The 15,508-nt window shown below is 37.5% G+C and overlaps 1 protein-coding gene across 10 annotated transcripts in view; it reads right to left on the reverse strand.

Annotated features, from left to right (window-relative positions):
* PTK2 (protein tyrosine kinase 2) overlaps nucleotides 1-15,508 on the reverse strand; it is a 187,245-nt gene that overhangs the window by 27,421 nt on the left and 144,316 nt on the right. For 5 of the 10 annotated variants that reach the window (XM_063174736.1, XM_063174746.1, XM_063174712.1 and 2 more), the window contains 9 exons: nucleotides 13,295-13,351; nucleotides 11,919-11,939; nucleotides 10,779-10,876; nucleotides 8,034-8,118; nucleotides 5,549-5,649; nucleotides 4,160-4,275; nucleotides 3,231-3,331; nucleotides 2,259-2,348; nucleotides 813-1,017 (listed from right to left, as the gene is read on the reverse strand). In XM_063174736.1, coding sequence (XP_063030806.1) covers nucleotides 813-1,017; nucleotides 2,259-2,348; nucleotides 3,231-3,331; nucleotides 4,160-4,275; nucleotides 5,549-5,649; nucleotides 8,034-8,118; nucleotides 10,779-10,876; nucleotides 11,919-11,939; nucleotides 13,295-13,351 — 874 coding nt within the window. Of the gene's footprint in view, nucleotides 1-812; nucleotides 1,018-2,258; nucleotides 2,349-3,230; nucleotides 3,332-4,159; nucleotides 4,276-5,548; nucleotides 5,650-8,033; nucleotides 8,119-10,778; nucleotides 10,877-11,918; nucleotides 11,940-13,294; nucleotides 13,352-15,508 lie in introns of those variants that run through there. The other 5 variants (XM_063174720.1, XM_063174694.1, XM_063174726.1 and 2 more) reach the window with 3 other exon arrangements.

The raw sequence follows: 15,508 nt of genomic DNA on the forward strand, positions 1-15,508 counted from the left end.
GATCAAAACCTAAGTGTTACTCAAAGCTTGCTCTGACTTATGCAAAACACATCCTGAACAGTCATGAAATCCAAAAGTCACAACATTTGTGACCCAATTTGGTCACAAATATCAAATGTGCCTGCACATTATCTCAGTGATGTTTCAAAGCTTAAATATCCCTCCCAGTTTGGGGCTGGTGAAATCACTGGAATACATTACTGCAGAATAAACTAAGGTGTGAATTTAGACTGGTCTGCAAGGTGTGTGCTCACACTCATTCCAAGATAAACATAAAGGTAGTTTATATCCTGGTTTACAAAGGGCAAAGGAATTTCTGTCTATGATATTGCATTTACTGCAGGCTCTGCAATTGCCCTGTGACAGCTCTGACTGTGCAACTATTGCGCTACATGTCAAGAAAGTAACTTCCAACAGCACTAACCTGATGCTTCATTTATTTAAGATACATCTCTGCCCCAGAAGCCCACAGCAGGTTTGTTTAGATAATCACTCTAAATTCTTTTTCCCTCCTTCCCCAAGGATTGTAACTAAAATTATAAACAAATTGCAAGTAAAACGCGGAGTTTTTCTTGGGAGAGAAAGGAGGTGATTCATATTTCCAGTTATTTAAATTTAGTGCCTAATCTCATTTTCTCTACCAGATAAAGCCCAGTTTTCCCAAAGACCAGCAACAACCTGGCCATTTGAAGATAAAAACTCCAAACACCGTGCCTCGGATTTTCCACAGAACCAAAACACCGTAACAGAAGATAAAGTGAAAAGAAATATTTCTGAACAAAGGAAATGACCTCTCAGAAGTCAAACCCTACCTGAGTTGTGCTTTAAGTTCAGTAAACCTGGGTCTCCTGCTGGGGTCGTAGGCCCAGCACTTGGTCATAAGGCTGTAGAGGGTGGGAGGGCAGTTTGGAGGCATTGGGAGCCGCTCACCGTTCTCGATCCGCCCAATCACATCATTGTTCTTCACTCCCTGGAAGGGCTTTACCCCGTGCATGAGGATCTCCCACATACACACACCTGAGGGACACACACAAAACCACCTTTTCTTCACTGTCAGCAAACAATCAGAGCTGCCCAAAGAGAAGCAAGCCCCAGTTTTGTACTAATAATGCAATTTCTTCCAAAATATATAACCAGGGACTTGGTTTGGACTTACCTGCAGCAGGATCACACACACAGCACCAGCCTCACCTACTGATGAGGCACAGTGACCCACAGCTGCCTCACACAGTCTTTTACCTGCCCTAAACCACTGCTTGCTCATATTCAAATCTCCTCTCTTATAAGGTAGAACGTGTTTGCTTTTCCCTCTGACTCCTTCTTCCTGCTCTGACATGTAGAGTGCATTTTCACTTTGAGGGTTTTTTAGGGTTGGCATTGATCCACATTTTTTTGTGCTGAAAACGTGTAATAAACCAATTTCTATTGAAACTGCATTAGAAGAACGTGGTCTGTCACTTTAGAATTGGCCAAAATGTTCCATAGGCTTCATTTTTCCAACTCTGACAGTAGTGGAGTTTTCTTTAAACTATTACAAACCCTTCACTTAAAAACAGTAAAATTTTAAATTGAACTCTCACTTCATTATCCTGCTCTTATTTCAAGTGTCATCACTTTTGTGTTCTGTCTGTACAGGCCAGCAGTCAGCACCAGTTGGAGCACAGGATATCAGATTATTATAAAATGTTGTATATTTGGGAAAAAAGATCAAGGTTTCAGGACATGTCTATTTACCCTTGTATTTAAGGAGCTTCTGGTTGTATTTTTTAAGAGGCCAGGAGCTATGAAAGACAAATTAATTATTTTAATTTAGTATTAAAGAATCTAGCATTAAAGATGTGGAAATTTGGTATCTCATGGGATGTTTGCACATTAAGCAAGGAAATGTATATCAACATAAAGGAAAAGTCAAAATGCAACAGAGAAACAGCAAATGACAATGGTATAACACAAAAAAACCAAACCAAACCCAACAGACAAAAATAATCTCTTTCATAACTATGAGCTAATTTCCTTGCACTTTCATTTCTGTCAGCTTCTTACCAGAGGTAAAAAATTCATGCAAATTCAGGCTTGTTGAACAGCAAAAGGAAAGAAAAATACAGAGGTGGAAAACATGCTGGAAGAAACTGGATTTTCAGAATGCACAGTAAAAACTGTGACAAATATTTGGAAATTATTCATTTATAGCAGTCAAAATCAACACTGGGCTTGTCCAAGAGGACACAAAGAACCCTCCCCACTTGGTTTTCACTTACCAAACATCCACACATCGCTAGCTGAGGTAAACCTTCGGAAATTGATGGACTCCGGAGCCATCCATTTGATGGGTAATTTTCCTTTGGAAGCTACAGAGAAGGCAAGAGAGGGCAGATTGTTATCCCCACTACAGAGCTCAAAAATAGATTCTGTTCCCAGTGAAATAATTCACAGGCAAAACCAATCTCCAGTGAAGTACTTCAAATATTGATATATAAGCTGTTTGGCTTTACATGAAATGGAAAATGAACTAACAAAACCCAAAATAATAATAATAACCCCCCAAACCTCCCTTAAAGACCCCAATAACAAACCCCAAAACACACCAAGAAATGATCATGTCAAAATTATTTCCCCTCTTAGCAATTAAAAAGATAAAAAGTAGCTCAGTAAAGTGAGACAAATAAAATGAGGAAACACAACAGAGTGTAAGGGGACAGATAACGGATAATTTAAAAGACATGAAACCAGAAAAATATTAAAGATGAGATTTATGTAGTCATGGTTTAATGATATAAACTAGCTTTGGAATGCTACTGTTTGGCACCCAACATGCAATCTTTATTTTCCTGCTGCATTTCCCATCTCTCAGCACTGCAGGACATCTCTCAGCTGCTGGAGACATCAAAGCTCAGGATTCCACCCAAAATGGGGCAAAAGTAGCCTTCAAAGGCAGTTTGGTACTGAATCTCCCTAGTCCAGTGGCATCTGAATATGCAGCATGCAGTGACAACACAAACTCAGCATTCATCTGAATCTACATGTGAATTTCATCATCTTTGCACCTTAAATCACACCTTGTGATCCTTCTTCTTAAGCACACATAGCAATTTACTGCCATTAATTAAGTATTGAATAACTTGCCTTTTTATACAAATGCACCAGCTAGACCAAGGAAATCTGGTTAATTCCTCAGCAATGTGAGAAGCAAGTGTGTTTTCACTGCAAGAAGGACCCAGAGGTGCCCTCACCTTTGTAGTAAGTACTGTCTTCCATGTATCGGGACAATCCAAAGTCACCCAGTTTCACACAGTCAGTGGTAGACACCAGCACATTTCTAGCAGCAATATCCCTGCCAAACAGAAGAAACAATATTTCTAGTAACTTCAAAACATGAAGTGGTGAAGTATCATCACCTGAAGAAAATTTATCTCCTGCCCTGCAAAGGTAAGCAACTGGTTTAGGATTGCAGTCCTGTAGGTTTCCTAGTAAGGAGCTCAAGTTCTCATTGCAGAAAACAACAAGATCCTTCCTGAGCCTCCTTTTCTCACCCATTGTTATTTACATGTTTTAACATAAATATCTACATATCTATGCACAGCTATTACTTTACATGCAAGTGTTTGCTTATACATTACTAGAACATATATAGAATTACATAGCCAGTATTTAAACACAAGTGAATTGCTTAAGTTTAAAATTAATTCTACTTCATAACTGGAGTTTTGTGAACTCTTAGTTGCACACAATAAGAGGGTGAAGCCAGTCTCTTCTCATTAAAAACTCATGTTCATATTCAAGGCAGTAAAATTCAAAACACACCATGAAGGAAATTTAGGTTCATTTTCTGGTTAAGCAAGTACTTGTATTTTATAAATATTTTATTTCCCTTCCTCTTTACTTAAGAAGCCATCTGCCCTTGTTTTGCTTTTCTATATTTGAATGATTACAGTTGACTCACAGCTTGAAAAAATACTGTAACCACAAAGCAACAACTGAAAATGATTCCGATTGAAATCTGGCACCAGCTCCAAGTCAATCCAGGAGTGAACCAGCAGGTGTCACCCTTGAAAAGGGTGTCATTTCATGGAAACCTCTGCAAAAATGACACTCCCTAAAATGTTATGAGCAGTGACATATAAAAAGAGACAGGTAGGGATAAATATTTATGAAATCTTACCTATGTACAAATCTTTTGCTCTCCAAGTAGGCAAGAGCTGTGCTAAGCTGGTAAGCATAGAGTATCAGAGAGGCCAGGTCCAAGCTGTACTTCCTTACTTGCAAGAACGACCTCAGCTTTTTGCACCAAGGAGAAAAAAAGAGAAAGAAATTAGGACAAGAAAATAACAAAACTGAAAAAGGCATGTTTCAAATTGTGAAGTTTACATGAGTATCAATGGGCATGACTTCCTTGCCTTAAAGGCTGGATGAGGAAAAGAAAACCACTTCCCATCAAGAATTGTGACTGCAGTAGAATTCAAGCACAGTTTTTCTACATGAAAACTGTTAAACTAAAAAATAACTGTAATTCTGTGCATTCTTTCAGTCTCTTTTTGAAAAGCATCTGCTGTTGCTGTTCCAGAGTGAAGCACTCTTGGACTTTTTGGTTTTTTCTACCCTTGTGTGCAGCCTCAATTTATGGCGTAAATCACTTCAGAACTGAACAGAACCTGGCCAACCCAAACACAGATTGATCAGTATTGTTTTAGGAGCATTCATGTTAATAATTAGTTGTAACCTACATGTGCTAAAACAACTGTATTTAGCTCAGAGTGGCCAATGTGAGTACAGAATATTTGTCAGCTCTATTCCCAGTATAAGGCAGGCAGAACATACTAGAAGGTGGCATTAAGAGTGTCCTTATGGATCAAAACAAGGCTTTGAAAAGTGATTTGAACACTGGAAAGGAAATCTATTAACAGAAAATTACATCTCCACTATAGGTTTTTCTATCTATCCCTGCTATTTTATTTTGGAGTTTGATAATTGCAATGACAATCATATAATGTTGTATGAAATATCACTGCAGCTCACATTTTCAGAAACGTGGCTCAAAGAAAACAAGTTGATTATAAAAAGTGAGATCTCGTTTTCTTTAAAGCATTCATCCAAAAAAAATAATAATGAGGGAAGTCATCTTATCTAGAGCCCCTGCTGCAGATATCAGGAAAAAAAAAAACCAACATAAGAAATTCAAATTTCAAGGGAAAATTACTCAGCATTACTCAGGAAGAATAAAAGATGTACAGTTTACTTCTGGAAGGTATGTTTGCAAATGCTGTTTAACTGATTATCACATTATCATCATCTTGAAAAAGGTCATGCTCTCACTTTGGATCTGCAATTGAATGCTCTGAAAACTCTGACTAAATCACTCTGGAATGAGGTGATGCAGTTCCCCCAGTGGAGGAGAAGGTCAAAAGCTGCCACTCCTGTTTCTGAGTCCATAACCCTGCAAAGGAGTATGATATCATGCTTGATAGCATGTGTTAGTACTGTGAAGTGTTTTTTCAGCCTGTTCTGGGAGCCAAAAGAGAGGAGAGCAGAGCTGCACGAGGATTTCTCCTACCTCTCCAAGTGTACAGAGCTCCATGATTATCCAGACTGGGTTTTCTGTGATGACCCCAATGAGCTTCACAATGTGGGGGTGATCAAACTGACGCATTGTTACTGAAAGGAAAGCAAAGAATTCAGTGCATCACATAAAACCTTTCTTAAAAATAAAAAACCCCTGCTGGTTAAGCATTTAGCCCATGAGCAGAGAAGATAATCATAGACTTTAAACAACTGTTGCAAGAAGTGATTTCTGGTCATTCCATGTGCTGAGGGCAGGTAGAAACAAACACTTGATTGCTTGAGCTGTGCTGTTCTGCACTCACAAAAATGCAAACTGCTGTGGAAGGTGCCAGTCAGGTCAGGCTCTGCCTCTCAGCCCTGGATCTGGTTATGGCCATAACCTAAGTTTATAAAACAACCTGTAAACCAGTGCACAACCAGTTAATCTGTGCCTTTCTACTGGAAGAGGAGGTAAACACAGTCTGTATAATTCAATTACTGGAAAAAACATGCTTGCCAGATTATGATATGGACAAAAATCTTATTTAATCATTACATCATTTTATGTCCCATGGAGCGAATTTCAGTCCTGGCAGCACAGCCACAGTATGTTTTATGCAGTATGACACACGAATCACAGAATCATAGAATGGTTAGGGTTGGAAGGGACCATCAAGACCAACCAGTTCCAATCCCCCTACCTTGGGGCAGGGGACACCTTCCAGCTTGCAGGCCCCAAGCCCCATCCATCCTGGTGCTGAACACCTCCAAGGATGGGGCAGCCACAGCTTCTCGGGGCAACCTGCGCCAGGGTATCACCACCCTCCTCACAGAATTTATCCTAAAATCAAATTTAACCTGCCCTCCTTCAGGTAAACCCACCACCCTTGGTCCTATCCCTGCCTTCCCCGATAAAGAGTCCTGCCTCAAGTTAGGCAAGAATAAATCCCGTTTTCTTCTGTTTTACACAAACCACAAACTAAAACCAGGAGGTGTTTCTGTATTTATAGTCTGATAAGCTCTGAATTCTCTACTTCTGGATACACAGTAACCCCCCCCAAAAATCCTTGGATAACTGTGTTTACAAGACCAAAAATTATACAGTTTAGTAACATATCTTCCTGACAAGAAACTTTATGGGAGATAATACATTCTTTAAAATATTACTGTTATGAATAATACAGGGAAAATTGCAATAAAGTAAACATCCCTATCATTGACATAGCTTAGGGAAAAAATAACATGAAATGTCATACAGGCAATAACAGCTGCTAAATCTTTTCAGCATTGAAACTCCACCATAGGCAAACCTCAAAATATCTTAATATTCTTAATAGTAAAATATTAGGAAATAAATGTATTAATTCAGTGAACTAAGCAACTGTTCTGAGCAAATTTGCAGTCTGAACACAAGACAAAGGCAACAGATGGAAATTAGAATGAAAAAGAGGAAGAAGAAATGGCAAAACTATTAAATCAAAATTGAAAAGTATTATTTATGTGTCGACTACAGCAGCATTTCCTAATCTGTCAAACTTGAAGCATAATAAGGAGCATTCAATGAGCAATTATTTTCTACACTGCCAGGAGACAGCAGCCTACCTTGTGACTGCTGAGTTATTACTGTAAGCAATGGTATTTACTGTTCCAACAGATAGAAATGCAATTGAAAAAATTACAGTAATTTACAAAAAAATATGACATTCAAAAATGAGAATCCATTAGCTATTAACACAGGTCTTCTGAAGGAGTTGAAAAAACTCCTTGAATAAAGGAATAGTGAATAAAATATATTGTAACATCTGACCACAACCAATTACTTTACTGATAAAATACAATACATTTACAACATTTAGAGGTATACAACAGCAGGGGATAATAGGCAAAAATTAAGGCCTAAGTGCCATATCTTAATTTGCTTGCAAAATCAAACAACAGAGGAATCAGTAACTTTAATATTCTTTTAAAAGTTTCTGTTCCTATTCACCCCAGCAAAAAGCTTTTCTCCACACATGAAATGTGTTTCTTGGAGAATGCAACAGTTGTGGGCAATTATTTAGAAAAATGGCCTATTCTGGCATAGATCTTAATTCTGAATTTTCAGAGCAGATCTCTGTTAGATCATTTCTAGCAAGGACAACTACCTGATCTTCCAAAGCAATAAAGTGGAGAAGGTGCTGTGGTTTTTAAAAATTCATTTAAGGAAAAAGAAGGAAATAGAGGATCACATCAAATGTTCCAAAATTGGTTCTAAAACCCTACAGGAGCCAGACATCACCACTCAGTTTGGAAAATCAAAGAACCCACATCCAGTGACACACATGGGCCATGCAAGGATGTAGAGCAGTCCCCTGGCACATACTGTAGGAGGGGAAAACAGCAGGGTATATACTACTAAAATATTTACATCAGTGTAAGAATTTTCTGGCATAGGTGGCCACAGTCTTTGCAAGGAGATGTTACAGAAATGATCCCAAAAGAAGTTGCTTCATACTCACAGGCTTCTTGTAAGAATTTTTCTCTAACACTGTCTGAAGTGCAGTTTTTACACGTTTTGATTGCAACAGCCATAGCTGGATTTTCCTGAAAAATATTATTGAGAAATAGCTGAAATACAAACCACCTAAAACAGCCCACTAAAAGCTGGCCCTTAGAATTCTGGTAAAACTACTTTGGAAAAAATTACTATTAAATAAAATAACTTTAGCTGAGAAATTACATGTTGAAAGCTTCTGTGTTAAAATACCACTATAATCAAGACAACTTGCATACAACATTTACATCTAATGTGTCTTGAAAATATTTAATGTGTGTTAAACTGTTGAAAAATTATGACAAAAGATGGTAAGTTTAACTGAATAGTACTGTAAACTTTTTGTGCTATTGAGGAAGGTAAACTCTTGACAATATTTAGCAAAAATAGAGTAAAGAAAGAGATATGTGCCTAAAAACCACACTTGGCTTATACAAGCAAGCAACCAAGAAAGCCAAATTAAAGACTTTTTGTGGCTTTTTTACAGCAAAGACTGGCTGTAGATGTGAGCCCAGACTAAAAAGGAAAGTAAAACAAAGATTTTTACACAATATCTTCACAGTCAGTCAGATCAAGGCTTTAACACCAGGTTCAATTGAACCACATGCATTGAAAATCAAAATCTTATCTGAATATCCAAAAATGAGAAGTTCTTGATGGCTTGAGAGCAGCTGAAGTGTTTTAAAACTAAGTTTCTACACTGGAATGGGCTTACTCAAGGAGCTGAATGTCCTCCTTCCAAGTGGGAAACTGGGAATTGTCCATTGTTTAATGAGCAGTTTACAAATGAATCTTTCCTCAAAATGCTACAGCACTGATGAATATCCTCATCCAATTTTTAAGGCCAGTAGGAAATGAAGATTCAGAATTATGTTCCATCTCTGCTCATGCTTGGTCTACTTTAAATCTGTTTACAGACTAAGATTACCAGAATTAGAATAATATTTCTGTTTTGCAGGACAAAGTATCTGATTTTCAAAGTTGCTCACAAAAGAGATCTTCAAGTTGACTTTGCAGGAAAATATTGATCTGATCCTTTTCTCACACATCAAATGCCAGTAAACTAACTGAAAAAGCTGATGGTAAATCATGATTTTATAATTCCCTTATGAAATCAGGATTGAACAATCAGCCTGGGGATGAGACCTCTGGATGCCTGCCAGACCCATCCCTCTCCTGTGTTAAACATCAAGGTATTGAAATATCCTTTAACCAACAGGGGCATCAAAGGGAAGAATCTGAGCGTCTGAAAACAGCAAAGAGATTTTGAAGAATAATTGTTGGAAAAGGTCTGGTATTGGGGGTTTGTTGACCTTTTGGTTTTGGATAAGGAGACAAACCAGAGAGAATGTATCAGACTGGACACATTTTCTGTACTGAGCAGGGAATGGTTTTTTAAATGACACTTTGGGATTAATTCCACAGTTAACCAGCCTTTAAAGACAATCTGGGATTTCTGGGATTGTTAAAACTGAGCAATAGGATGCTATAAACCCATTTTCCATTCAGTACCCTACACCTGAGGCTGGCTGTGACCCTTCAGGAATACCTGGGAGAGGTGGATGCTGAATCAGGACTTTGCAGGCGCAATGAACAGGGATAAATGGAATTTTTGAGATTCAGCTTTGAGCTAGCAGAACAAAAGGCAAGGAATATCCCCTATATTTTTGCACTCAAGCTGAACATATAAAGGGTACACTACCATGTTATTAGAACTAATCTTACATTGATTTTAAGATTTCTTCCCAGAGTGTAAGTTACACTCTGTGACCAGAACATTAAAATTTAATGACATCACTGTTCTGTTTCACCTTCACATATCCCAGTGTCCTAAATGAAGTACATTCTTATTAATAAAATAAATCCACAGGTGGTTGTTTAAAAACCTCAACAAAGAACGCCTGAGTAAAATCCAACATTTTCAAAACAACAGCCCATAAGAAAATGGTCTTTAATTAGTTTTACAGAGCTCTAGACTTATCCATCATTCACCAAGTGAGTGAACCACTACTCCTTGGTACTCCTGTTAACTTGGACAGAATGAAATAAAAAATAAGAATCTCTCTCAATGCAAATTATAACAGATGTGCTTTCTAAATAAGGTATCAGATCAGACCTCAAACTTGCCTGAAACAAAACATTTATCCTTATCTGCTTAATTATTGCACTGAAGATTATTTAACCCACGCAGTCCAGGACCCTAACCAGCTGTTGCTGAAGTTAGAACTATATTATTGTCCACAAGAATTATTGTATAATCTATCAAAATTCCAACAATTTCTTCAAATATGAAATATATATTTTATTAGGGGTCTTTGTTGAAATTAACGATTTTTTGCAGCTTTCTCTTGCTATTTTACACAATTTTTTTGGTCTATTTGAACTGAAATCTTGGTCTTTGTAGAAAAACTCACGAGCACCATCCTAAATAACACAAGTCCCTGGTTTCACTGAGGTGACTCTTGTGCTTTGGGATTTTGCTGGATCAGTGTACAAGTATTTTGTATTTTATTTCAGGAAAACTTAAGGAACTTTATTAGGAACTTAGGAATTTTATTAGGCTTTGCTGTGAGAGAGACAGCAAGACTGTCACTGGACCAAATTTTTATTTGTTCTGGAAGACTCAGACCAAGACCTCTATGGAATACTCTAATTTTTTTTAACCTAGCAGAGTTTTATTGCTAATTTTGCTTTGAGAAGTGAGGCTTACCGGGCTCATGTAAACTCCTTGGTGCACATCTCCAAACTGTCCTTCCCCAATGCAGCGCCCCAGCTCAATCCTCTCCCTTTGAATTTCATAATCTCTGGCTACAAGAATATAATGCACTTGAAATATTAAGTTTCTGCTGAAGGGCAAGGAAATAATCCACAAGACACAAAACTCAAAGTAAGTCACTCAAATGTCTCACATATGAAAAACTAAGATTAACATTTGCTGCACACCAACCTCTAGAGATGCTGCACACACACAGTGGAGACCTCTCAAACCTCTCAGTTTGAACCAAAGCAACAGGAAAAGAACTGTGAGATTGTTAATTTAATTACAATGCACTTATTTCAGTGCAATAAGTATAATTAAATCCTTTTTAATTACAGCTGGTGAAAGACAAAGCACACAAACAGTTTAAGGCAACACCAATGATGTTAAACTCAGCACACATCCCTTTGGCTGTTTAAGAGGACTCCACCATGTGCTGGTTTAGATTTTGGAACCATCAAAAAAGCCCAGAGAACTTTTAAAGAGGTAACTGCAAGAAAAAAATACAGGAACAAGAGGATGGCAAATAAAGACAAAATGAAAGAGCAGAATTTTGAGTGCACTACACCTCTGCCAGTGTAACTGAAGTAAAATTGAGATGTTTGATGGCCTTATGCAATTTTGTTAATGTCACAGTTTAATAGGCTGAGAATAATACTGATAAAAATGGCTCAGCACTTCAGCAAAACATGTAATCAATTGCAATTGAATGATTTCATTTGCAATTTAATTTCTAGCAGACATGGAAAAATCTTCCAGGAATAGCAGAAAAGCATGCACAGTATATGTTTTCACCTCTACTTGAATTATGCAGAGAAAAAATCATAACCAACCAGCTTAGAACTTCATAACCTTGACTTTGACATCATTAACACTACAGAAGTAATGTCATGTACAGCTGGCTAACAAGGTGATAAATGCCTTTTTCATCTCTTTTTTTAAGTACTGCATTTTCCTCTTTAAAATCCCAAAGCTAACTGGTTTAACTATAAATAAATAATGTTTATTAAATGAAAGTGAATAGTAAGCTTTAAAATTCCACATCATTCCAAACTGCAAGCATACAGGGATGGGTAAAGGGTCTCCTGTTACCTTCATCTATTCCATAGCTTTCTGCAGTGCAATTAAGAGAAAAATCAAATGCTTACTTAGACAGAGCTTCTTAAAATCAAAACAGGACAAACATTTTTCAACATAAGAGAAAAAAAGAAGAAATATACTGATGCAATTTAAAGTTTACATTAGAAGTCACAGGTCTATTCTTGTGATCTTTACTGACTCAGTCCTTTGGGAGCTGAACACTTGAGTCCCCTTCAATCCAGCAAAGCACTTAATGAATTTCCCTCCACAGCCCATCTCATGGGTTTTGCATTGAAGCCATCTTCAAGTGTTCAGCACATCCAGGGCTGGGCCCACAAGTAATTACTGCCATGAGAATTTAAATAAAAAGGTTGGGGGGGTGGGGAGGAATAAATTACACAAAGTTAATTTGTTAACAAAAATAAAGGATATAATTTATCAGTATGTTTTGAATCTGAAACTATGTTAAAACAATATGTAGTCACTTAACTGCAAGATATTAAAAATGCTCAGTTTATTTCTGGAAAACATATATTCTTGCTTTTCAAATACTGATGTTCAAATATATATATATATATATGTTTTGTAAAACATATATTCTTGCTTTTCAAAGGTTTTCCACAGCTGTGGAAACAATGCTGTGAACACTGAAGTGATCATGAACCATTCTGCCCCATGGAGAGCCCAGAAATCTGCACAAGTTCATGGTCCTTCAGCAGAATGTGGCCCCAGCTCAGCACCATCCTCCCCTCTCACACTGACCAAACCTGATGCTTTTGGCAGGATTCTGCACCAATGGATTGTCTGCTTCCAGAGAAATCCTTGGTGGCCCAAATGCAACTGGAATTTCCCAGATGCAGCTTTTAAAATCAGAATATTGGACTTTCATGTTAAATGACTTGACAGTTTAGGATTGTATCATAATTCAAACAGGCTGTAACACAAAATCCTTGTGGTGGCTACAGCACCACTGTTTTTACTTCAAAGATGAAGAGTCAGCAGAACTTAGAATTTCTATTTTTGTTCTTGTAGTCTTTCATCTTTAACAAAATTGCATGTGGTAGAGTTGAGTGTTCCTTTCTCATGGAACTGGAGAGCACCAGATCTGTCACAGAGCAAGGTGAGATACTGACAAACAGCAATCCACACAGCTTGCCACACTGCTCTCATCACAGAGACCTTATCCAGTCTTTAAGTGTTATGTTCAGCATCACAATCAAGAAAAATTCTGCATTTTGAGACAAAAAAAGAACTTTACTGTGAAATCACAGCAGGAAAGCAGAACATTTTCTTTGCACATTTATTAAATAAGACTGAAATATTTTAGTTCCTGCTAAACCAAGGAAACTTTTGGATAGGAAATTTCCCAAGTTAACCATGGCACTTACTTGAGGGCATTGTGTAAGTGTCTTCTTCATCTATAATCTCTGCATAGTCATCAGTCTCTGCAAAGGGAGGAATTGAAGAGTTTCGGGAAGAGCAGATGAAAACAATTCCAGAACAACAACTCCAATGTACCAAGGCTGGTATGTCCCAAATCCCAAGCTCAGCATTGCTGGGTCACATTTAATACAGCATGACTAAAACTTGCTCATGCATAATTCATGATATGATAATGACCTCAGTGCCAACTGCATTACATCACAGCGATGCACTCAACAAAGAAGAAAAGGAAGATTCGTTTGTGTTCAAAAAAGTTCAAGTTTTGCAATTGGGACCCATCTAAACTGTTGATTTAAAATCTTTTAAACAGCAAATTCCATTGCAGTAAAGAGAAAAAATTAGGAATGAGTTAAATTGCTTTACCTTCAATAAACTGGCAATAACAGTTTGCTATTTTTTATGTCAAACAGGCAGAAGACACCAATGATGTTCCAGGGCAGCTTCCCCTACTGTCAATGTGGCCAGGTGAGTTATTTACCACAGAATCTTCTAGAGCACAAAGACCTTTTTAAGCCACACTCTCTTCCCCATTTTTCTTACAATTTTCCTTGTTTAGTGGAAATTCACCACTAGTTTTGCTGTCAGGACTCAAGATTTCATGGACAGGTTTTGGAAACAACTTCCCAAAATTTTCAGAAGAATGATAGTGCACTTCTTCACCTGTTTTAAAATTGCAACTTTTACATCATCTGTTCTCATAATGGTTTAAATGGTGTCAAGTCCTATCAGAAGGTCCTTCCCTTGTCCTAAAGAACTTCCAGTGTGTGGAGGTCATTTCCTAAAGGTCAGATCAACTCCTGCAGGGGTTTTAAAGCCAGTCCACAACAGTGGGTTCATTTTTCACTTCAAGGCTGTCAAATTCTACTTACCACAAAGAGAGGTTCTCAAAACTCAATTACTCAAAACTGAGTAATTTCGAAACCTATTGTGCAGTTTTTGTGGTTGATTTGAGGTGATCACACACTGGAAAGCCTCTGGGAGTGATGATTTCCTCCCCCTTTTCCCCCATCTGCCCTGGAGCACATGGATACATCCCTGCAGCTCCCTGGCCTCATTCCAGAGCCTTGGCTTGGACTGGGACAGCCACAGTGAGTGGGAAGAAGGATGGGATGGACCCTGAGCTGAACCCAGCCCTGAAACCAGAGCCAGGCTCATCAATATTTCACACACAGACAAGCAAGAGGCTCAGTTTTCAGGCAAACTGAATATTCAACAATTAGGAAAGTACAGGTTGCCTATAACCTTTGAAGTTCAACACACTTCAGGGAGTAAGTGTAATTTCATGATCCTAGTTTCTTACTCTTTAAATAAAATTAAAGCTGTTTTTTTCTTTTGAACTCCTGTAGGAATACACCAGGTAAAAGCAGAATTGAGACATTCCATGTAATTTTAAATTTTGTTAGGCAATTTCTATTTGGGACATAGCAAAACACAATCATCTAATTAAAATGCAATAAATTCTAAAGACAGTGCACAATTCTGAACAGGCAGGACACTCCAGAAGCACTTATCTCTTTCTTGGTATTTGATTTTCTTCCCTACATTACAATCTAATGTTTTTGTAAAAATAAGCCTTTGTAAAAATAAGCCTTTGATTTTAAAAATAAGCTTTAAAAAAATCCCCAACATGATGGAGACAAATCACTCTGATTCCCTTCAATATTGTGATAGGATTTTGTTGAAGATATCAGAAAGTTCTTTATGTTAGAAACTTGACTGGATAAAAAATATTGTAAACACATCTAAGAAAAATTTTTGAAGCCTGGAAACCAAACTGGTGCCACTTAAAGGACCCCAAACTTTTCACACTAGGTTACAGAATCCTGCTTTCAGAATGTGATCAATGGCAGGGCTTGTTCATCTCTCTATTTTAAATTAATGAGTTAATTCATGCTAAAAGCATTCTCAGAGCAGCACAGAGCACTTTACATGCTTTTGATACATTGCCCAAAACCATCATGAAACCAGAAGTATTCATAATCAATCCAAATAAATTAAATGTACACAATTAACTACACAAATGTTTCTTGTTCCACATTTAACAATCTGGAGAGAAATATATATATAAAAGAAAATTCCTATGTATGTCTGGCATTGGTTTTGGGAATTAGAGGAAAATTCAGTCCAGGCTGTGCTCAAAGTGGTCTGGAACAAAGAGA

Source organism: Melospiza melodia, chromosome 1, assembly GCF_035770615.1.
Source record: "Melospiza melodia melodia isolate bMelMel2 chromosome 1, bMelMel2.pri, whole genome shotgun sequence".
In the NCBI taxonomy this organism is placed as follows: Eukaryota; Metazoa; Chordata; class Aves; order Passeriformes; family Passerellidae; genus Melospiza; species Melospiza melodia.